The sequence below is a fragment of the Candoia aspera genome, chromosome 4 (assembly GCF_035149785.1).
Source record: "Candoia aspera isolate rCanAsp1 chromosome 4, rCanAsp1.hap2, whole genome shotgun sequence".
Taxonomy (NCBI): Eukaryota; Metazoa; Chordata; class Lepidosauria; order Squamata; family Boidae; genus Candoia; species Candoia aspera.
In genome coordinates, this window is record NC_086156.1 from 38,080,612 (window position 1) to 38,103,817 (window position 23,206).

At 41.9% G+C, this 23,206-nt stretch overlaps 1 protein-coding gene across 1 annotated transcript in view; it reads right to left on the reverse strand.

Annotated features, from left to right (window-relative positions):
• The window catches only part of EFHB (EF-hand domain family member B), a 32,855-nt gene extending 13,523 nt beyond the window's left edge, over positions 1-19,332 (reverse strand). Inside the window, exons 1-7 of the mRNA XM_063303873.1 lie at positions 19,223-19,332; positions 18,623-18,685; positions 16,946-17,089; positions 15,348-15,528; positions 7,712-7,822; positions 3,645-3,774; positions 1,814-1,897 (exon numbers count right to left, since the gene is read on the reverse strand). Coding sequence (XP_063159943.1) covers positions 1,814-1,897; positions 3,645-3,774; positions 7,712-7,822; positions 15,348-15,528; positions 16,946-17,089; positions 18,623-18,685; positions 19,223-19,315 — 806 coding nt within the window. The 5' untranslated portion in view covers positions 19,316-19,332. The remainder of the gene's footprint in view (positions 1-1,813; positions 1,898-3,644; positions 3,775-7,711; positions 7,823-15,347; positions 15,529-16,945; positions 17,090-18,622; positions 18,686-19,222) is intronic.
• Positions 19,333-23,206: the final 3,874 nt, after the last annotated feature.

The window sequence follows — 23,206 nt, forward strand, 5'->3', positions numbered from 1 at the left end:
TATCACGAACCATGACTGAGACAGAGAGTAAAATATAGGTAATATCTATTATAGGTCTCTGTCTCCTTAGTTCACCAATTGAAAACCATCAGTTGGTCTGCCCAATTATTTATTGTTTTGTTCATATTTTGCTTTTCCTCCAAGAGAATCCTGAGAGATGGCAATTGATAGGATGTCAGGAAGTGCCCTATGATTGGACATGGCCATTGAAGCAGCCATCCTGAAACAACAACAAACCCCAAGGTCTCACATGGTGATAATTTTGTAACATACTCACAAAGTACTCTCAAATTTTCAAATTTGCCCACTGGTTTAAGGTTGTAATTCCTGGGCAACGCTGAGAAAAAGTAAATCTAACCAAATTTAGTCTGATTTCCTTTCCTTTGCTCTTATCACCTGCTTTTATTTTGTTTACTACCACTTATTCTTTCTGTATTTTGCATAAAGTTATTAACCCTAACAGGGAATAGCACAATGGGTATGAATATATGTATGCATGTATGTTAAAATAATTAAAATTCCTATTAATCCAACACAAAAGGCTGACTGAAATCTTGACTCCTTTCTTAAAACAGGAGAATGGTACAATTCCCAACAAACTGCATCCCACAATGTGGTAGCAAGACAGGAGAAGGCCTTCTCCCATGTACCTCTGAAAATTTAGACATCTTAACTTCTCAGCTTTAGTGTCCAGACAGGCTCATACTCAGGCATATGACGGCGGGGGTTTCTCATCATGTGGATTACATCCAAAGAGTTTGGATAATTACTATCACCTCAGAGCCACATCACTGTCTGTTTCATTTGCAAGTTATTCCCTGTGCACATTCAGTCCAGCTGGGGATCCCCATTTCATCCTCACAAGCAGATCCCAAACATTAGTTAATGTGGTTCTGGAGGTTTCAGATAGCATGTTCAGCCAATCACTGCTCAGCCACACTGAGCTGTGAGATCACCAGCCAGTCAATGCTCACTTTCTCTGCTTCATGCTTGCTAGCTGTTGAGTTTACTCCCCAAGCCACCCATGAAAAGTTCCAATGAATCATGAAGCCAAAAGTAAAGCATGGTGTTATTCTAGCAACTTCTGTATAGTACATTATTGTGCAGCAAGCCAACAATGCTACTATTCATTTTCCCTTGAATTAGGATGAATGAAATGCAGCTGGGGTGCTAGAAACATAACAAGCTGCCTTTACTAACCTTCCCCACACAAACACACAGACTTCCAGCGTTAACGAAGTAAAAAAGTATTCAGTTCACTAGGGTACGGTTTTGCAAGCCTATGAAGTGTATAATCAAGTATAACATACCAGAGTTTGAGACTTTTCTCTGAACTAGGCTAAGTGAAATGGAGCTGGAGATGGCAACATGGCAGATAGTCTGTCCAAGAGAAAGCAAATGTCCACAAAAGAATGTGGGTGTCCTCTGTAGATGAGGTATAGGAGGTGGTTGCTCTTGTTATTCCCTGGCTGCTCCAGGCAGTGAAAATCCCAAACTGTTAAGACTTTGCAGCATGTTACTGCTATTGATATCATACAACCAGGACAAGCATGCACAACAGGAGAACAGGAAAAAGTAGGGTCCCTGTCTGAAAAAAAATCTCAAAATGAGAACCAAGCTGGATAAGGCTGTGTGGTATGCTACATGATTATGAATGCTAGCAATCTGAATTCACCAAGACATATCCAGCCCAAAACTGTTACTGACTAATATGGGAATAAGCTCTTACAAACAACCAGTTTCTTTCTAGAAAATCTTTACATAGGATTCTAATGGAGATTTCATAGTAAAAGCATTATCTTAGTTCACTTACGGATCATGAACTTTTCCAACCTGAGGCTGAAACTTTTCTTTGAAATCATCACTTATTTTAGACACAATTTTTGTTGATTTCTTCCTGAAGTAGTAAAAAGAAAGAAAATTCGAAAGAAATGCTTAAATCACAATAGCATAGAAGATCAAGGATTTTTTTCGATAAGAGTCCTACGGGAAAATAATAAATTTTGGCATTTCTCACCAAGAAGCAAAACCAAACCATGTTATTAACAGGCTGTGTAATTCCACCACCAGATGAGAGATACTATTCAAATTTTGAGTAAATTTTCAATATCTTGCAGTATCAAAATGCTATACCAGACAGGGTTAAATATAATTTAACCACCCAGAGTCCCTCTTTTGGGGGAGATGGGCGGTAATTAAATTTGAAAAATAAATTAAATAAATAATTGATTTGAAACGATTTTGATAACATTCTATCTAGAGAACAGTGTTAGACAAAGCCAGCAAATCAACTGGAATAAGTAAAGTAGAGAATAAAGTACGTAAGTGCTTGGCTTGGAACTGCAATCCTCTACTATGAAGCATGTGTTTCATTTTGTTGTCTTAAACTCCTTTTGCCAGCCCAAATATCACCAAAGTCAATTCATCAGAACATACAAGCACAGAACATGCAGATGAATAATCTCGCTAACAAAAAGATGACAGGGTTAAAATGGGAATCTTGAAAGCCAAAGCATCTTAAATCACTGGGCCTCTAATACAGTTCATCAGAATCTCCTGAACAGAAACTGTCAAGCCAGGACTGGAGTGATTGAGAGGTACCAATTATCATACACAAATCATACTATTTCTCAGTGCATCCAACTTTTCAGCTCTTATACAACATATAAAAGGGCTGAACATTAGAAAGAGCAAGAGAAAATACTCAACTATTTCTGTAGAGCAGAGATGCACAACGTAAGACCTCAGAACAGCACACAATTCTAAAATGTCTTTGATATGACTCTCAAGTTCTTTCAAACTGTATTTTTAATATGACAGAAAGAAAAAACTATTAACTTCATGGGGATTAGTCATGCTACATATATTTAAATTATTTAATGTATCATTAACGTCAAATATTAAATCAGACTTGTTTTTGTCTTGGCCCTTTTCATTTATTTGTCCTCTCTCCATCTACATATTTGAACTATGCCTTCCAGCAGAGAGCACAAAGCCTAGGCATGGCCCTCAGCCTCCCAAACATTGTGCAGTTCTGTCCCAGGGGGTACAATATCCAAACAAATTGATATATAAATCTGTTATATGACAACATTTTAGCATGCTACAGTATAGATTAGGCCAGAAAACATGCAGCCTTTTGAGGGATTTGAGGGCACACTTGGCCATTGACTAGTAAGCCAGGGGTTGTGCTCCAAAAAAACAAGGATAAAATTAAAATCAGCATGATTACATTTAACATATTAATTTTTCCCACCAGAATAAAAATTAAAATTTGATCACAATTTTTAGAAAATGAGCTGCATCCAGGATTTGAAACCACAGACAATCCAGGAGTTGCAAGTTGCATACATTTGCAGCTCAGGTACAGTAATTACCTTTGTTGGATGAAAGCAGTACATTTTAATTTATCTCTAAGTTAAATGGCAGGGAAAAAGTAGAGAGAACAAGATACCTTGGAAATTCTGTGCTAAAATAACCTGATCAACCTTGGATTGTAAGCACTTTGAGAGTATACGTTGTTATGCTTCAGGAAAAAAAAATGTTTGGACCTTGGCTACATTTAATATCATACTTTCTAAGTCTTAAGAATCCCTATTGCTTAATTGATAACAGAAAAGTTATGGATTCAAAGCATAACTTACATCTGCAGATCATGGAGCCAGCGTAATGTTCTACCAATATTCCGACCATCATTAAAATGTGGTGTTTCTTTACCGTAAAGATTAAATCTGTTGAATGTAGATGGGTTATATTTTCTATTCACTGCCTCTCCTAAAGAAAATGGGACATGATCATTTATTGTCAAGGCTTTCTATCTGTAGGGTAAATAAACCCTCTCCCTATTCAGCATTCCCAAATGTGTAAGGTTAGATAAACAGCTTTATTCCAGAGAATTAGGAAGCTATACATATGAGGAAGCTCTCCACCTAACTACATTCTGGAATCCTGCCCTTTAAATACACTAGTCCTTAGGTTTAAATCTGGGGCCTTTCCCTCCCATCTTTTTAAGTCAACATTCATGTAGCCACTCATTCTCTAGCCCTGAAAGATTCTGCCATCTGTCCCTTGTTTACAAACCAGCTTTTCCTGGCATGAGATTCCAACCTCACCAGCTTCAACTGTTTCACGCAAAGGCATTTTACTCTATAAATTAACAAAAATAAACAAACATTCTGGCCCAAGACTAGTTCCAGACTATTCTAAGGATGTTTTAGGATCTTCCCAAAATGCTATAGGAAGATGCCACTGCATTCTCCCCCACCCCGCTGCCCACCAAGTAGGATTGTAGGAGCAAGGACAAAAATTGCCTTCCTCTTTCTGCTGCTTGCAAAACAGAGGACATTTTAAATACAGTGTCTGGTAGCCAAGCTAGAGAGGCCAAGGTTTTCTGACATGTCACCAGATTACAACCCTATTAATAAGACATAAATTAGAATAAAAAATATCTGTTGAAAACAGTCTTTAGAGTGTATTAATCACACACAACAGCAAAGAAAACACAGATGGGTTGTAGGCTTAAAGAAAATTATTAGGCTTTAAAAGAGGCAGTCTAAACAAAGGAGAAATGGGTAGGCCCATCTAAGATGGTGATTTGGCCTCAGAAAAATGCTAACTTTGAAAGAAGTCAAGTGAGGTTTGCCTTGAGCGCATACAAGATAAAAACAAACCCTAACGTTACTCTTATTTAGTTATTCACTGCACCTAGAAGTCTGGGAAGGTTAGATTCCTCCTGGAGGATTTCACAACTCAACTTGAGAGACTTTTTCTTTTTCTTCCCCACAGCCAGCCAGCCAGCCAACCAGAGAAACTCAAAACAGTAAAAGTTTTCAATAAACTCTTCTTTTACTATTCAGCCTCAAGGTCATGGAAGTTATTCCCTAGACTTAAAAAGGTTAACTGTAGATGCATTGCTGACCTAATGGTGATCACTAAAGGTGCCCATGACAGTCCATTATATGGATCCTTTGGTGCTTTAGATTCCCACTATCATCAGCCTAGAAATATTATGAATCACATCTGAAGGACATCAGGGTACCTTCCCTCATATAGTGCAAATGTCTTCATGCAGCCTTCTTCCAAATATGTTAAGATAGCTCCTCCCTTAGTTATTGCACCTAACAAATCTAGAGGGTACTGGGTTGGAGAATTATTTTAAGATAAAGTGATAAGGATAACCTACAACCATGTATATCACCCTAAGCCTCAAATCTCAAACTCAGATTGTCACAAAGGCTGCAATAATGAAATCTTTTCATACATTAATATAAAATGTCTGATGAGACAAAAAATAAAGAAAATTAAGAGGATCAAGGTATGCTATTAAACATTACTTTAATTTTTTTTAAAAAAAACCTGTATAATAAAACACAGCTACTTTTTCTCCATTTTACTTGAGCCACTTACCTGCGAGTATTTTTTATTAACTAGAATACAAATCTTTCATTTGGTTGTTGTTCAGTAACAGCATAAAACGCTTGAACCTACTCATCTGAAACCTGTCAGGAGTTATTTCCTTAGAAGAGACACTTGTGCTAGAAAATTATTTTTTCAGTTCTGCCAAGAAATGAAAATGATACTGGCAGTTCTCAAAGGAAAAGAAAAGCATGCTTTGTCTTCAATTTGGCATGTGTCTCCCTCTCATAAGAGATCATAAATTTCTGCAAATTTTGCTTAATTTCAGATTACATTTAATGGAAATCAGTCTAAAAATGGATTAAACGAATACATTCTATCATACAGAATAAAAGCAATTGCCGCATATTTTCCAGTTTTAATTAATGGAAAGCATGGGAGTTTGGGGCTTGAACCTAAGCTTTATTTCCCTTGTTGGGTGACCAGGGGTGGAAAGCAGACAGCCAAGGGCAGAAACTGGGAACAACCTTTGGGGATGCATGGGGTGGTTATTTTAGTGCCAAAGAGGAGACAGGCTGCGCTGGGTCCCCTATCCAGCATAGCTTCTGGGCAAAAGCTTAGGAAGAGTCCTAGAGGAAGTGGTCTGTGGAGGTTGCAGCAGTTTCTTCAACTTAGCCTTAAGCAACACAGTACAATGGGGGGAGGCTCCATCAGGAGAACATCCTCATTCCTGCTGCTTCAACAGGGATGGCAAGCGCCATCCTTGCATCACTGGCAGGAACAAGGATGTGGCTTCTGCCAGTTGCATTGGTGGCAAGCTGTTAGGCCTCAGCCCATGCTGTGATGGTGTCTTACTACAGGGATAGAGGTGCAGATGCCTCTTAATGTATCCTGATTTCTTGTTATCTGGAAGATCCATATCACCTGGCCAAGATCACCACGTTGGTGCCCTTTTTCAACCACTGTTCTCCTTTTCAATATGTCACAGACCTGAAGGGTCTCTCACAACATACTTGAGACCACTACCCTAAACTTAATGGAGGGAAGATAAACAGAACCAAGTAATGACAATTTGCTACAGCAACTCCTCGTTAAACAACTACCTTGGTTAGTGACCATCCCCAAATATAACGGTAATGAATGGTAATAAAAAAAATATTTTCCAACCAATGTGCGCATTTATGACCAAATTTCATGCACCTGACAACAAAACCCTTCAGTGTGAAGCTGATTAAGGTGCAGTCAGTTTCAGCCACCAGCACCAGTGGGCTGGAAGGTTCTAATCAACTAATTAAGGTCCCACAGCTGAGCTTGTCAACTTGTGGTTAGCACTTTTTAGGGACACCCTGTGCTGAGGAGAAAAGCAGCTCAGGAAGAGATTGCTTGTTTAAGCAATCTCTCCCTCCTGCGAAGAGGCAGAAAAAGGGGGAAAATGGGTCAGGCACAGGACCCTGTATGAGAGAACTTTATCTGAATGAGATGGCAGCAACCAGTGATCTTCTCAGCATCTCTCTCTGTCAGCCCTCCCAGGTAAACCAGACAGGAAACATGACCAGATGAACTAATTCTACTTTAGTGTAAGGCTACATTAACAGAATCTTGCAAGTCTGAAAATAGAAATCTCCTGCTGTCACTTTTAACAGCCTGATACGTTAGGGTGGATCTTTTTAAAGTCTCTTTCTTTGCCCATTATGTAGCTACGGGCTTCTCCTCCTTTTATCTGATCATTCCCTAGGCAGCATCCCTTCACTTTGTGGAACACCTCAAGGTCATTCCCACATATCATTATACACTCTCTCTCCCTCACATGTTCACTGAGTGACTATTCTGTTTAATGATCAAGTCATTGGAACAGGAGGCAGTTCCTAAACAAGGAGAGGGTGTATTTCTGAGGGTAATTGTTGCTGAGGGTAATTTTCAACTATTTATAATGGACTGCAGAACATTTTTATTGTTTTCTAATATATTTGTAATGTCAAGGGTAGACAACTTGACATTTTTGACAGTCAAAAACGTATGAAAATTCTTACTAAGGGAATAAATAAGCATGCCCTGTACTCCAACTTCACAAGTTTATACTATCAAGTTTTCTCCAAAAGATTTAATTGATCTTCCTATGAAAGAAGTACCAGAGCTATGCATTCCTGTGACCATTCTCCATTCCCTTACCATTTATCAAATATATTAGTATCAATTTAACAAAATCTTCAATTCAAAATAGAGCTTGCAAGAAAAGTGTCAGTTTTACTCTTTATTATAAAGTGGAAAATAAGCATGTCTTTGCAAAATAAAAATATGATCATTTTTTTTATACCTAGAAGTTTTTTCATGATACTCACTTGTCCTTTTTACTCACCAACATGATAATCATTGTGTGTCAAAACATACAGTTCATGTCCCTCCTGTGCTTCCTTTTGGACTTCATCAAATGTCTTTCGGGGATTTACAACGTCTCCAGGAGAAGTCTCTGAAAATCAATCAATACAACAATCTAATATAAATAGGTATTTACAAATACAGGTTATTTTAAAGGACCATTTACATATTTGGTTCCAGAGTTTTGTATTTGCAGAGCTATAGAAGACCACAAGGTATAGCCAAGTCATCAGTGCAGTGCATTTGTTTATCATAGAATAGCAGCAATATTATGCAGTATGTATGTATGAATCATAATGACTCCTTTTTAGAATGCATTATTAGTAAAATCCTGAATACGAAAAGAGAAAAAGTGGGGAGGCTCATGTGCTCTTAATCACCATAGACGTCAACAATCATTATGGCAAGAACACTTTCTAGAATTTTCTTGACTCATGCTCTTAGATTTCATGTTAATATTGGGTGGGTTTCATTATATAGAATAATTAAATATTTCCTCTATTGGTTTATTTTCTTCACTTTAAAATAAAGAAATAATTATATATATATTATTCATTATAAATTCTGGTCTGTGACTAATTAAATATTGATATTATTCATTATATTTTGAATCTGGTTAATAAAAAATTCTCTGAAATCCATGCTTTTGTCAGAAGTTCTATAGTAGATTTTTTTAAAAAAATCCATTCAATTTTGTCCAATTCTTGGAGACTGCCGGGACAAATCCTTGCAGTTTTCTTAGCAAGGTTTTTCAGAAGTGGTTTGCCATTGCCTCCTTCCTAGGGCTGAGAGGAAGTGACTGGCCCAAGGTCATCCAGCTGGCTTTGTGCCTAAGGCAGGACTAGAACTCACAGTCTCCTGGTTTCTAGCCTGATGCCTTAACCACTACACCAAACTGGCTCTCATAGATTTAGGGACAGACAAAAGCAACCACCATTTGAAAGAAAAAAACTGAGAAAACATGTGTAAGAAACAACATTCCCTATCTCGCAGACCACTGCAGGGGTATTTATCTATTTATTCTTCCATCAGGAAGAATATGGTTATTCTTCCCCAGGTCCATCAGGAAAAAAGGATGAGGATATTGAAAACTTCCTTACCTGAATAGAACAGCTCCAACAGGACTTGGCCATTCAAGCTGGAAGTTTTGATTCAAACATATCTGAAAGGCATCAGGCTGAAAAAAATCTTGACTTTAAAAGAACCCTGCTAGGATTTAGATGAACAGATTCATCAAGCTAGAAGAGATTACGGGGGCAGCTTTTGGGGGCTGAGAGGAACGCAATTTACAAGAACAGGAAGGCCTATGGAATACCTCTCTATACATCTTCCTCCTAATTTGGTGGAGGCAGCATGTCATGTTCGCCGTTTCAATGTCTTTGATGCATCGTAACGTTTCGCATGTCATTAATTGGATGCGTGTTTCATCTTTCTGGGGAGGATGGGAACGGTTATCTTTTGGCTTTGCTTTGGAATGTATTTGTATTATCTACTGCGCTCAAGGTTACTTTCCCAGGCAAGCAACTCTGACGTTTGCTAGCACCTGTGCCGGGCGGGGCTGTTACGAGGGAGGCGGGATACGTTTGCACCAAGGGTTTAAGTTTGTATTTGGCGCGCTTTTGCTCATTCTCAGCTTTCTCTGTATTTGTCTTTAGTACTCTAATAAATCAGATTTCATTTAGCAGCCTCTTGTGAGTCTGAGTATTTGGGGCTAGGGCAATCATTACATAAAGCTGAGAATCTAAGTTCCTAACTCCGCTGGCCCCTGTCCAGGAAAGACAAGCGTCTAACCCTGTGAGGGAGAGAGCCCGCGATGACTGAACCCGACATCATGATGATGGAGGAAGGGGAACCGGACTCGACCGTGAGGCAGTCCGGCCGACCGTCCCAAGGGGGGGAGCTGTCAGCCATCCGAGAGGAGGCGAGCTCCGAGTCGGAGAGTGAAGCCGGGGGGCTGAAAACGGCCCCAGAGACCACCGTAAATTCTCCGGGCGAGCTGCTCACCTGGGATGAGACCCAAGGAGATGCCACGGCAGCGGGGGGTCCCTCCTGGAGGCAGAGATACCCATTATCCCCCAACGTGGTGCAGGTGCAGCCAACGGAGGGCTCACCCACTCCGGATCGGATCCGAGTGTTGGAGTCCAAAATGGATTCGTTGGAGGCTATATTGAAACAGCTGAGCTTGGATGTGACCTCGTTGCGAGAGGTCCGGGAAGAATCAAGCCAGAGGCATTCAACCCCCTCTTCCCAGGGGCTGTCCCCGGAACGGCGACGGGTGGTGCGGAGGCGCGAAGGGGACCAGTCGGTCCAGATGGAAATCGCAGCATCGCCAGGGCGATCGCCCCGGGGCCCCGTGCCGCCCCGAGCCAGGGAAACACAAGCCGCGGCAGCACCGGTGGTGGGGCGCAGCGCGGCGGGAGGCGGCATGCGAGACTTCCCTGTCAAGTTTGATGGGGACCCGACCAAACTCTCGTTCTTCCTGACGAACGCGAAAGCCTATATGGAAGAATGGGGGGCGTTTTTCCAATCGGAAAAGGCAAGGATCATCACCATTGCCACCAAACTGAAGGGGAGGGCGGCAGACTGGTATGTCCAGATGTGCCAGTCGGAGGCGCCTGAACTGGAAAGTCTCGAGGAGTTCCTCGGGGCGTTGAAGCAACACTTCGAGGACCCCTTAGCAAAGGAGAGAGCAAAGCGAGCCCTGAAGGAACTCAAGCAGGGGTTCAGATCAGTGGCCGATTATGCTTTGGAGTTTAAAGCGCTAGCTGGGAAGGTGGATGACTGGTCCCAAGCAACCATTATCAAGCTCTTCAAGGATGGTTTGAATACAGAAGTGCTACGCTGGTCCCTGGGGAGGGATGACCCATACACGCTGTATGAGTGGATCCTGCTGGCGGGGAGGGCTGAACATGCCCAGGAGATCTTTGCCCAGCGGAAGACCGCCAAGTCGGGGCGGGAGGTGAAGCCCAGCCGCCCATCGACCACCGGGGGGAAACCGGGACAACGACCCTGGGACGAGGAGCGGGAGAAGCGGTACGCAAAAGGCTTGTGTCTGAGATGTGGTAAGGAGGGGCATCGAGTGGCAGCATGCCCGAAGGCGAAGGTAGAGGAACGGCCCGGAAAACCGCCAGCAAAGTCCCCTGCATTGCCGAGGAAACAGAAAGCTGCGGTGGCTGAAACCGAGGGAGACGATGTGATGTTCTACGAAATTGAGGGGGAGACCGAAATCCCGCAGCCGGCGGGAAACGCCAGCCACCTGCTCTAAAGGGCGCCGCTGGGCAGGTGGTAGAGGACGGGCGCGAGCCTCCATCGGTGAGTGGCACTTACCGCATACTCATGGTGAAATTGAAATTGGGCTCCCAATCCAAGACTGTGGAAGTATGGGCCATGATTGATTCGGGGTGTTCCCGGTGTCTTATGCACCCCGACGTGGTGGCGGCTTTGGAGCTCCCCACGTTCCCTTTACAGCGACCCATCGCTTTTACTCAATTGGATGGGTCCGTGGCAGGGGGCAAACCGGTCACCCATTTTACAGGGCGTGTAGCCTTGCAACTGGGCAGTCACCAGGAAGGGTTGTCTTTTGTCGTGGCTCCTGTTGGGGGACCATTGGTGGTGTTGGGGGTACCCTGGTTGGTGCAGCAAAACCCCCAAATAAACTGGGTCTACCGAACTATCACGTTTAGGGATGGGTTTTATCAAGCGGCAGAGGGGAAGGGTGCCCCAGAGGAGATGGTGGGGGTTGCGGCAGCTGCGACTCCGCCTTACCCGGCCCCTCCTCTGGAAGGCTTGCCGGCCGAATACTGGATGTTTGCTGATGTATTCGGTGAAAAGGAAGCTGATCAGTTGCCCCCCCATCGAAAGACGGACTGTGCCATAGAACTGTTGCCCAACACCCAATTGCCTAAACCAAAAATTTATTCCATGACGCAGAAGGAACTGACTCTGTTGAGGGAATTTGTGGACAAAAATCTGGCGCGCGGATTTATTGAGCCGGCGAATTCACCCGTGGGGGCGCCGGTTCTTTTTCGCCCAAAAAAGGACGGGACATTGAGACTTTGTACGGATTTCCGCGGATTAAATGCCGTCTCAATTTCCAACAAATATCCCTTGCCATTGATAAAGGACATGTTGTCACATCTGGCCAAGGGCAAGATCTTCTCTAAGCTTGATTTAAGAGAAGCCTACTATCGTGTACGAATCAAGGAGGGGGATGAATGGAAAACTGCATTCAATTGCCCGTTGGGAGCTTTCCAGTATAAGGTGTTGCCGTTTGGGTTGGCTGGGGCCCCTGGGGTATTTATGCAATTAATCAATGAAGTCTTGCATGAACATCTGTTCAAAGGTGTACTAGTGTATTTGGATGATGTGTTGATTTATACTGAAACCATGAAAGAGCATGTAGCTCTGGTAAAGCAAGTATTGTGTAAACTCAGATCTGCTGAATTGTATGCCAAGCTGTCGAAATGTGCCTTTCATCAGACCCAAATTGACTACTTGGGGTATAGGATTTCAACTAAAGGCATAGAAATGGACCCTGCCAAGGTGCAGGCTATCATGGACTGGGAGAGTCCCCGCACCCGCAGGCAACTTCAAAGTTTCCTGGGGTTCAGCAACTACTACAGATTGTTCATAAGGGGGTTCGCTGAGATTGCCTTGCCCCTAACTGAGCTGCTGCGAACCAAAGGGGTGGGAGATACTAGGAGAGTCAAGAATCCAGGAGCGCTGTTGAGGTGGACGCCTGCTTGTCAGACGGCGTTTGAGCAGCTGAAAGCAGCTTTCGTCAAGGAGCCCATTTTACAGCATCCTGATCCCTCAAAGCCGTTTGTTGTACAGGCAGATGCCTCCGATTATTCTATTGGGGCATTGTTGATGCAAAAGGACGAGGCAGGATGCCTCAAGCCCTGTGCCTACTTATCCCGCAAATTTTCCGAGACTGAGAGGCGTTGGCATGTTTGGGAGAAGGAGGCATTTGCCGTAAAAGCTGCATTGGAAGCTTGGCGGCATCTGTTGGAAGGGGCAAATCATCCCTTTGAAGTATGGACTGACCATAAAAACTTGGAGGCTCTTAGTACCCCTCGAAAACTGAGCCCCAAACAGGTTCGTTGGGCTCAATTTTTCAATCGCTTCAATTTTCAGTTCAAATTTATTCCAGGGAAAAAGAACTTCTTGGCTGATGCCTTGTCAAGGCAACCTCAGGACTCTGGGGCAGCGCCAGATGTGGTAAGCACCCTATGGACGGCGCCCCAATTGGGCATGCAGGCTGTGACGCGAAGCCAAACGCGCGCGCAGCAGCCGCCCACCACCAGCGCTGTTCAGCCAAGTGCTTTGTCAATTCCCTCCCAGTTGCAACAAAAGTTTCTCAAAGAACTAAAAACGGATACTTGGTTGCTTGCGAATAAAGACAATGTTACTTTTGACAGAGGCTTCGCTTGGAAATCCGACCGCCTCTACGTTCCTGAAAGCCTCAGAAAAGATGTGTTACTACGTTCACACGATGACAAACTCGCAGGTCATTTCGGGTTTGTAAAAACCTTGCACCTCGTTCGGAGGCAATTCTGGTGGCCCACATTACGTAAAGATGTTAAAGACTACATTGCCTCCTGCACTGTTTGTGCAATGTCCAAGCGCAAGGCGGGCAAGCCCCAAGGACTGCTGCAACCAGTGGCAGCCCCTTCTTCCCCCTGGGAGGAAATCTCCATGGACTTTATTGTCGAGCTACCGCCCAGCCAACGCAAAACGGTCATTTGGGTGGTCAAAGACTATTTCTCCAAACAGGCTCACTTCATCCCTTGCGTGTCCATTCCGTCGGCACGTCAATTGGCTCGCCTATTCCTTGTACACGTGTACAGGTTACACGGATGTCCCTCCCGCTTGATTTCGGACAGAGGTACACAATTTACCTCGCAATTTTGGCGGGCGTTTCTCAAGCTGTTAGGCACAAAGCAAGCCCTGTCCACGGCTTGGCATCCTCAGACGGACGGGGCCACTGAGGCGGTTAACTCTACTTTAGAGCAGTACCTTCGAGCTTTTGTGAATTATCAGCAGGACAATTGGGTAGACCTCCTACCGTTTGCTGAAGTGGCTTACAACAATGCAGTGCATCAAAGCACTGGCCAAACCCCATTTCGGGTAGCTCAGGGTAAAGACTTTGTACCTATCTCTGATCTACCGCAACCTCCAACAGCTGCAGTCACTCCAGATGATTGGACAACACAACTGGCTGACTCCTGGCCAATGATTCAAAAGGCATTGGCTGATGCTCAAGCGGATTATAAATTGTATGCGGATCGGAAGCGGGGGCCCCAACCTGCATTCCAAGTTGGGGACTCGGTGTACCTTTCTACCAAGTTTATCAAGTCATCACAACCTTCAAAGAAACTTGCGCCTAAGTTCGTGGGTCCTTTCCCGATTATCGCTCAGATTAACCCTGTGACTTTTAAACTTGACTTGCCTCATAACCTTAAACGCTTACACCCTGTTTTTCATTGCAGCTTACTCAAACCGACTATTCCTTCTGACCGCTGGCATCGTCAACCTCCACCTCCCACCCCCATCATGATTGATGGTCAGCAACACTTCGAAGTTAAAGAAATTCTGGACTCTAGACGCCTTCGCAATACTTTGCAATATTTAGTTCGTTGGAAACATTTCCCTCATCCAGAGTGGGTCGCTGCACCAGATGTAGCTTCCCCTGTTTTGGTGGCCCGCTTCCACTCTGCTTATCCCACAAAACCAGGTCCCTAAGTGTATTTTTAGGGAGGCGGTATGTCATGTTCGCCGTTTCAATGTCTTTGATGCATCGTAACGTTTCGCATGTCATTAATTGGATGCGTGTTTCATCTTTCTGGGGAGGATGGGAACGGTTATCTTTTGGCTTTGCTTTGGAATGTATTTGTATTATCTACTGCGCTCAAGGTTACTTTCCCAGGCTAGCAACTCTGACGTTTGCTAGCACCTGTGCCGGGCGGGGCTGTTACGAGGGAGGCGGGATACGTTTGCACCAAGGGTTTAAGTTTGTATTTGGCGCGCTTTTGCTCATTCTCAGCTTTCTCTGTATTTGTCTTTAGTACTCTAATAAATCAGATTTCATTTAGCAGCCTCTTGTGAGTCTGAGTATTTGGGGCTAGGGCAATCATTACACAGCAGGACTGGAACAACCTAAGCCATATGAAAGACTGAGGATCATTTGGGGCTACTTATTTGAGGTCAGCTCTAAAGCTGGATTTGCTGAATATGCTAAACCACAATGTGCTTTCTTGGGTTTGGTTTGAAAGATGGGTGAACCCATCCATTGTAATTTATAAATCACTGTTTATGGCTTAACATTGTGCATGAACTATACCATTAAGATGTGTTCAACAAATTAGGGTTAACAAATTATGGGATAGCATATGTCAATCCAGCCTGACTGTGAGTACATCTGGAGCCAACAGCTTGGTTGAGGTTAATCCAATTGAATTTTATAACTGACAGCAAATTAGATCATTGCTTTTTGGTGTTTAGTGTTCATCTCAGAATATTGCTTTTAAACAATCTAACAATTTGAACAGTATTATTAAATTCCATGTTAAATTATAGCATGAAGTGACAGTGTGTTTCCTCACTAATTTTCCTACCTCTTTTGATTGCTATTCCAAATCGAGTATGATTCACATTGAATCCTTTAGGCAATCGTACTGACTGATCATGGGATTTCCCAAGAGGACCTTCACGGCTGCTTAAGTAGATAGATTCTTTCTTCTCTTTAATTTTTTGCTGAAAGCATGTTTTAGGAGGTGGATTTGCTAATGATGATGCCTGAAGAAGTTTCACACCACATGAAATGTATCAGTTCTGAAGTACCTTCTGTTACGCTATCACATCAATTTCATTAACTTTATGGCACAGTATCTGCTACTAATGTGATTTAGAACAGGAAAAAGCGTAAGTGATTTCTTGAAGATACTGTCATCTTTGTGTAAACTAACACCTGAAATTGCATATACATGTTCATCACTTACTTCCTATGTTTAGCATGCATTATTCAAAATATTTTGTAAACATTTACATTTAAATACAATGAAAGATGTAATAACCAGAATTTCATGGACACACTGGCTACTATTAAAAAACATCTAGTGGGAATAATGTCTTGTAACACCATTAAGTTGTTACCAATCATTTACTTTTCAAAAATGATTACAGACAGGAGGAGGGATCAACCATGCTCCATTTTGCAAAGAGCTATTATAAGTCCCTGGCTGACTGAAAAGTTGTCTCCAGTGACATGGAATATACAGCGTAGATATTTGTGTTATGGGTATAGTATTACAACTTTATAGAAGGTCACTTTTTAAAAAAAAAATCCATTGTATTCACCTATGTGTGTTACAAACATAGAAGTTGGGGAATAGGTGAATGATATATATGCAGGTGTTTTTACTTTAAGAGAGTCTTTCATTAAAAATTATTCATACAAACTGGAACAGGTACACAGAAGGCTAACAAGTATGATCAGGGGATTGGAAACTAAATTGGGGGACTTGGGTATATTAGTTTTCAACAAAAGCAGTTGGGAAGAGGGAAAAATAATAGCACCCATCAAGTACCTGAAAGAGTGCACAACAAAAAAAGTTACATCTTTATTTGCCATCCCACAGTAATAATGATTTAAGTTACAGGAAAGCAAATTCTGACTGAACATTAGGAACAACCTTCTGACTGTAACCCAACTGGTAAAAGACATCATGGGCTTTGTTTATTAGATATATTCGAGAAAAGGGCTGACAGCCACTTCTTGGGAATGCTTTCATTTGCATTTATGAATGGAACAAGTTTTGGAAGTGAGGGCCTAAGTGGCCCCTTCCAACTCTTACGATTTTGTGAGTTTAGGGTTCTACCCAGCTTATTCCTCTTCTTTCTGTTACCCTTATTTTTCTTGACGTTCCTTATGCTGCCTAATGGACCAATCATTCCAATAAACAAGGTATATACAAAACTACTCCTGACTTTGGTTTATCACACTTACAGTATATTGCAGAGACTTGACTGATTTATGTTACAGAAATATCAGCTATAGTTTTACAAAAGGAAATCATATTTCAGCATGTTCACTGAGAATCTTGATTAGTTCTGAATAAGGATTGTTCAGTGAACATGCTGAAATATTTCACATCAGTAAAATCGAATATAACTTCTTTGCTTAGAAAAAAAGAAAAGATGTAAACATTCTTACATTCTCTGAAACGTCGGATTTTATTCCATGAGTCAGATATGATGCAATATCAGGATCATTTGCTCGGCCATAAAATACTCTTTCTTTACCTGTAGGAGGATTGCTGGTGTTTCGAAACTTTTTTACAACAGGTGGAGTAACTGACTGTAAAGCAACATGAAAGCCATTTTAAAATATACATTCTTGTAAATATCTTTATTTAAAAATTAGCGATAACTGCATTAGTTCATTAATACTGTATATCCCCAAAGCCACAGAATAGTAACATCCTTATTAGAATTAACTAAAATATCACTAAGTTGTCAAGTTTTACAATGCAGTTAATCAGGAGGAATGTTATTAGAAGGGCAGGTAAAGAGAAATAGACAGACATGATATTAATGTCCTGCAATAGTCATCCCCAATCTGGTATCCTCCAAGTATATAAACTACAACTCATAATTATCAGCCAGCATACTTATAGCTAAAATATTTCAAGCAGAAGTAATGTCTGTAATGTTATTAACATTCTCACTGATGGCTGGCCTACACAGGATCTGGATTGCTAGCAATGTGAAAACAGGAATATCTTCTAAGATACAATAAGATATTTTACACATCTTGATTGATCTTGATGAAGCTGTATCTTCATAACCTTTCATTACAGTACCAAACAACATGACACAATATTTTTTAAAAAGAAAATGAAACTGTTCTGGAATTTTTTTCCCCAGAGGGCGATTTAACTGAACCATTGGTAAATCATTGAAAAGATAGCTTAAATGTGTGGAATGGCTATTCTGGAGCTACTAAATCTGTCCTAAATGTTCCATCTGAACTGCTTTTTTTCATATGAACTACTTTTTCACATTTATATATGTCTTTAAAAGCACCTTTCAGCTTCCTTGGCATGCTAGGGGACACACTCCGCAAAGTAATGGGAGGGTCCAGGTCAAAACTAATTTGGCCTCATTTAATTTACCTTTCAAGTATAATTAAATATAGTTAATGTGATTAACTATGATGTGTTTAATAATTTTTCCCCTGCTGTCAAATAAAAATTACAATTTGGTACCAACATTTGAGGCTTCAAGGATTGCAAAGCTCTTTGGAGGCTTGTAGGAGCTCCCTGGCTACCTGGAACCTTGGGTTGTCTGGGTTGGGTGGTTTGGATTGTGTTCTCTTTGGGTTGTCTGGGTTGTTTGGGATATTTGGAACCTTTGGGTCAGTCATCAATAAACACAAAGAAATAAACCATATTTACTGTACAAACCATTCAAAAGAGGCAATAAAAAAGCTAAAATGGAAACAAAAAGCCCAGAACACATCCCTTCCAGCAGCCAACACACAGATAAGCAGGGATTAACACCAGACAAACAATCATATGAAAAACAATGCCTAATCAAGGAACTACCAAGGAAAAAAACACCCCCCCCACAAACACTGGCAGGGCAAGCTACTATATATAAACAGGGAGCAAAGCCCACACTCACTAGCACTGTGATGTTACCTAGTTGGGTAGTGAAACATCTGCAAGCAAACAACCAAGCTCAGAACACCACGGACTCCACAGTTCAACTCTGAGCTTCATATATTCTCTTCTATTGCAACCTTTGGGTTGTGAACATCTGCCAATACACACACATACACTTGATGGTTAGATGGAAAGATAGTAGACTGAAGAATCAAGATACTCACTCTGGGTAGGGTATCAATAAGACAAGTGGCAGCAGTTTCTCCAATTGGTATCAACTTTCCAGCCTGCAAAAAGCAAACAAATAAAACCATACAGGTAAAAATGACAGGAAAGAAAACACTCATATTACAGTTCCAGAGCTCAGCAAGGTAAGTAAGCTGCTTAGAAAGCATTTTTTTTTAAATTTTCACTAGGTCCTGATAAGGTTTGGAGGGTCCCACCTCACAAGACTACCTACCACTCATCCAGATTTTTGTTGCTATAAAGTGGCTGCATTGGTGGTCTTGCACCCGCTCTCCCCCACCCCCCTCATACATTTTGCCCTCGCATAAGAAAGTCCTTCAGATCCCTGGAAATGATCCTCGGGAAAGGTCGTCCAAAACAGTGCTTCTTAACCTCGGCAACTTTAAGATGTGTGGCTGGCTGGGAAATTCTGGGGGTCGAAGTCCACATATCTTAAAGTTGCCGAGGTCGAGAACCACTGGTCTAAAGGGCAGGAGAGGGGCGACTTTTGGGTAACAAGTCACACGCGAAAGCGGTGCGGGGCAACTAATCCCACAGCGGGATGGAGGCAGGGACGAGCACAAACCATAAATACTCACTGTGGGTAGCTCAGGAAACCGGTCGATAAACTTCCCCTGGTACACCTGCCTAACGGCTCCGCGCAGCCCCTTAACCGGCAGCCCGCCCACCATCCTGGCCAAAGAGAACAGTTTAGCCAATGACGGAAGAGGATGTTTTCTCGGGTAACCTAGCGACGGGAAAGCTTTCCGCCCCGCCCCCTCCGCTCCCCCGCCCCCGCAGGTGAGCCCTGGACGCACATACTTTCTACCTTGAAAGATTTGCAGGGCGCGCGCCGATTTGAGCCATGCATGCACTGTACCACTTTCCCTCCAAAAGCTGAACCCTCGGGCTACCACCTTTGCGCTCTGCTGCCGTCTACTGATTGTCCGGATTTTTACAGTCCAGATAATACTGGGCATATTTAATGTGGCTTGCTCCACCAGTTGATAATGCCCTCGCACAACAACCCTGTGAGGTACAGTAAGATTGAGAGTTTGAGACTGTCATCCCTTGTGCCTGGTGACAGAAGAGGGATCTGAATCCAGGTCTTCCAATCCCAATATATATCACACTTAACCCAACTTCCTGCGGACTTTCAAAAGAAATACTTGGCAGCAACTACACCCCAAAATGCAAGATTTAACTCAGACACTGGGAGCAGAGCAAGTTGAGGCTGTAAACGGTCACTGGCTGGGTTCACACTGCTGCTAATCTGTAAGTACAAACCATAAGATATATGATGCTAGATCACACTGTGGTTGATTGCAATGTTTGAATGCAACCTCTGGATGAATTTGGATCAGTTGTTATTTATTGAAGTCCACATGTCTTAAAGTTCTAAGGTTGAGAAACCCTGTTCTAAAGTATAACATCTTGGATTTTTTCCCAACTGGCAGACTAGTTCTTGATTCTTTTACTTAGAATATGGATAATGCATTTAGACTTTCTATCTAAATGGAATTTTCTATTAATTGCCAAAATTGAATTTGCCCAATCTCCTAGAGATGGACTGTTGCAGCTCCCCCTTCCTCATGAAGTTCATGAAGTGTGGGCCAAATGATAGGGTTTTTTTCAGTATTGGTCCACATTTAATGAAACATTCTTCCCTGGAAGTACTGATGACCACTACTATACAGATATTCCAAAAATAAGCCAAACATTGTTGTACCCGTGGGCATTTGACTCTTAGACTAATTGAATGGCACCCTTGATGTATATTTTGTGTTGCTTTTTATTATTTGTAGATTTACTTATTTATTGAATTTATATGACAGCCCAACTTGAGTGCTGAGATTCTGGACAGCACAAGAACACAACAAGATAAACAATTTCAATTAAAATCCAACCATATATTAATAGGTGGCCGGGGACTCACATTCCTACCTGCCTCCAGACTCCAATCTTCCAGGGCCCAATGCCTGAAGAAAAAGCCAATTTTTTAAACAGCCTTCCTGAAGACCAACAGGCTATCCAGAGGCCAAGTTTTTAGTGTACTTCTTTGCACTTTGTTCTGCTCCTGCCAGATTCTCCTTAACTGGGGCAAATATTAAATATTGTCAAATAAATAAATAAACATAATAAAGATTGACCTAAAAAAAGAACATCAGTCTCCAGAAAGTCTTCTGTGAATTGCTTTGTTATTTTTATTTCTCTTTGCCATACTTATTCTTCTGCATAAAGGTACTCCAACAATATGAGCTCAGCCACTCATTATTTGGGGGGTAATTGTACTAAAATTTAATGGTAGTTCAGAGGATAGGAATCAAGCTTAGATCTTTTGTTCTAAGCTTAGATTTTATTCTCACCACTAGATGGCATCATGTCCTGTAAATTTGCCATGGAACAAATAGATGAACTGCTTAGAAAATGTTGTAGAAATGTTGCCCACTTTGATTAGGGCTTGGATAGAAAACTAGCCAAGTTAGTTTAATGCCACACCTGAAGGTGTGTCGGAAAATAGTGATATGGAAATAAAAGACATCATTACATTCATATATTGCAAAATAATGAATTATATTAAATATTAAGCTTATTCCCATATGGAATTTACTGTTCTTAATGCTTTCTCTACAATCAATAAAAATAGAAATCATTCATTCAGTGAAACAATAAGGTTGTTAGCTTATTGCTATAAACATTTATTATCATTATTCAATACTATGAATCATGTTACCTTTATAGAATTAAATTAATTGCATTTAAAGAAGCATCACAGCACATGTTGCATTGTATATGACTAAAGGACCTGTACCAGGTAAAAATTCTCTGCTGTGCATTAACAGAGAAAGTGTTATCACAAAAAGCTTCTAACTTTATACTGTATCTTAATCCCTAGATTCATATAGCATACTAAGCAAGCCACCTTACAGCTTAATGCAATGCATGTACCAAACTAGTCTCAATCTTGGGACTCTTTCCAGTTTGATTGTCCTTAACTGTCCTTTAAAAAAAACACAGTTAATAATTTTAACCTGTTAATTTAACATAATATCCTATAGGCATGTCCCTTGATAGAGATCAGTTAACTGTTGAGTCTTAAGGACTTATCCACACACCCTACATATCCCAGGACTGAGATGGCCTGCTTAGCATTTCTTGAGGACATGTCCTTACAACAGAGACTCTGTCTTGGTGCCAGTCTGCTACTGAGGCAGGCCACAGCCAAATCAGGGCGATCTATCAGGTAGTTATGTTCTCCATTGGAAAATGGAACAAGCCCTCCACAATGTGAACAATGACGTGCAGAGTCCTAATTGACTTGCTGCTTTCTCCCATGTTAGTGCAGGGCTCTGCATCTTGGTGGTCATTTCTATTCTGGCTGCTGGAAAGAGCAGATCCTCTCCTGATGCCTATGTTCTTTTGGGTTGGATAATATGAACCTTCTTTCTCTTTGGTAAAGCCCTTGCCAACAAGGCAACACCAGGAGCTCATAAGCAACAGCAGTGACACTGCCACTCCCCAGATAGCTGCCCTGATCCACAAAACTCAATGTCACCTGCCAGAACACAGGACACCCAAGGCCCTGCTGCTGCCCAAGCACTGTGAACCAGTGAAGCCCCAGAGAGGAGGAAAGAGCAAAGGGCAGCAACAGCAAGTAACGGGACCAAAGAATTGCACCAGGACTAATTTCAGTTACTGAGGTTGACAGTTAAAGGAATCTGACAGTGAGGAATCAACAGCTACTTTGCTGACCCCCTGTCTCTTCTGTTCATCCTTCCAACATGCCATCTGTTGAGAGACTCCTGCCCTAACTTAACCCACTCAGAAAGAAGGCACAGTAAGAAGTATATTGAGGGGGCAGCAGTTTTCCAGCCAACATACCTTCCACCAATCTTGAGGAAGATAGCAATAATCAAGGGTATATGAACCAACCATTAATGCCTTACAAGTATCTAAACACAAGGCCAGCCAGTTTCTGTAATATTCTGGAGACAGAAACAGATTGAGACCAAACTAAAAGAGAGAAAGAGGGAGAAATAAGGGAAGCTGGCTTGCTTTCATAAAGAATGTGAAGATAGTGGCAGCCCTGCTGCAAATTAGTAATAGAAGCAGTGTCTGTCGGAATGAATGTGAATTATGAACCTCAATCTCTAACCTTGTAAATTTTTAGGGCTACCAAACATGGGCTGCAAAAATAAAGACGTTAGAGACTCCACTACCTCTTTGTTTCCATCTATTGGTTATCTAGAGTTCTGCAACTGAGACCAGATAGCCCTCAAATATTGTAAGATTCCTGTAACTGTCTTCTAAGGGAACTGAGACTGCTTTGAGAACTGAGCTCTATATGGCAGAAGATAAGCTGACTGGATGTCAGAACAAACCATGAATATTACCAAGAAGAGAAGAGAAGCCAAAGCCAGAAAAAATCTTAACAGAGTTTCAGAAAACTGTTGGAAGAGATATGAAACAGTACTGTATTACAACATCTGTAAAGACTTCAAAGATAGAAACTCAGATTATGGTGCATTGTGTAGAGATCTAAGGGGAGAGTTGGGGACAGATCATCCTAGAGAAGGTCTATC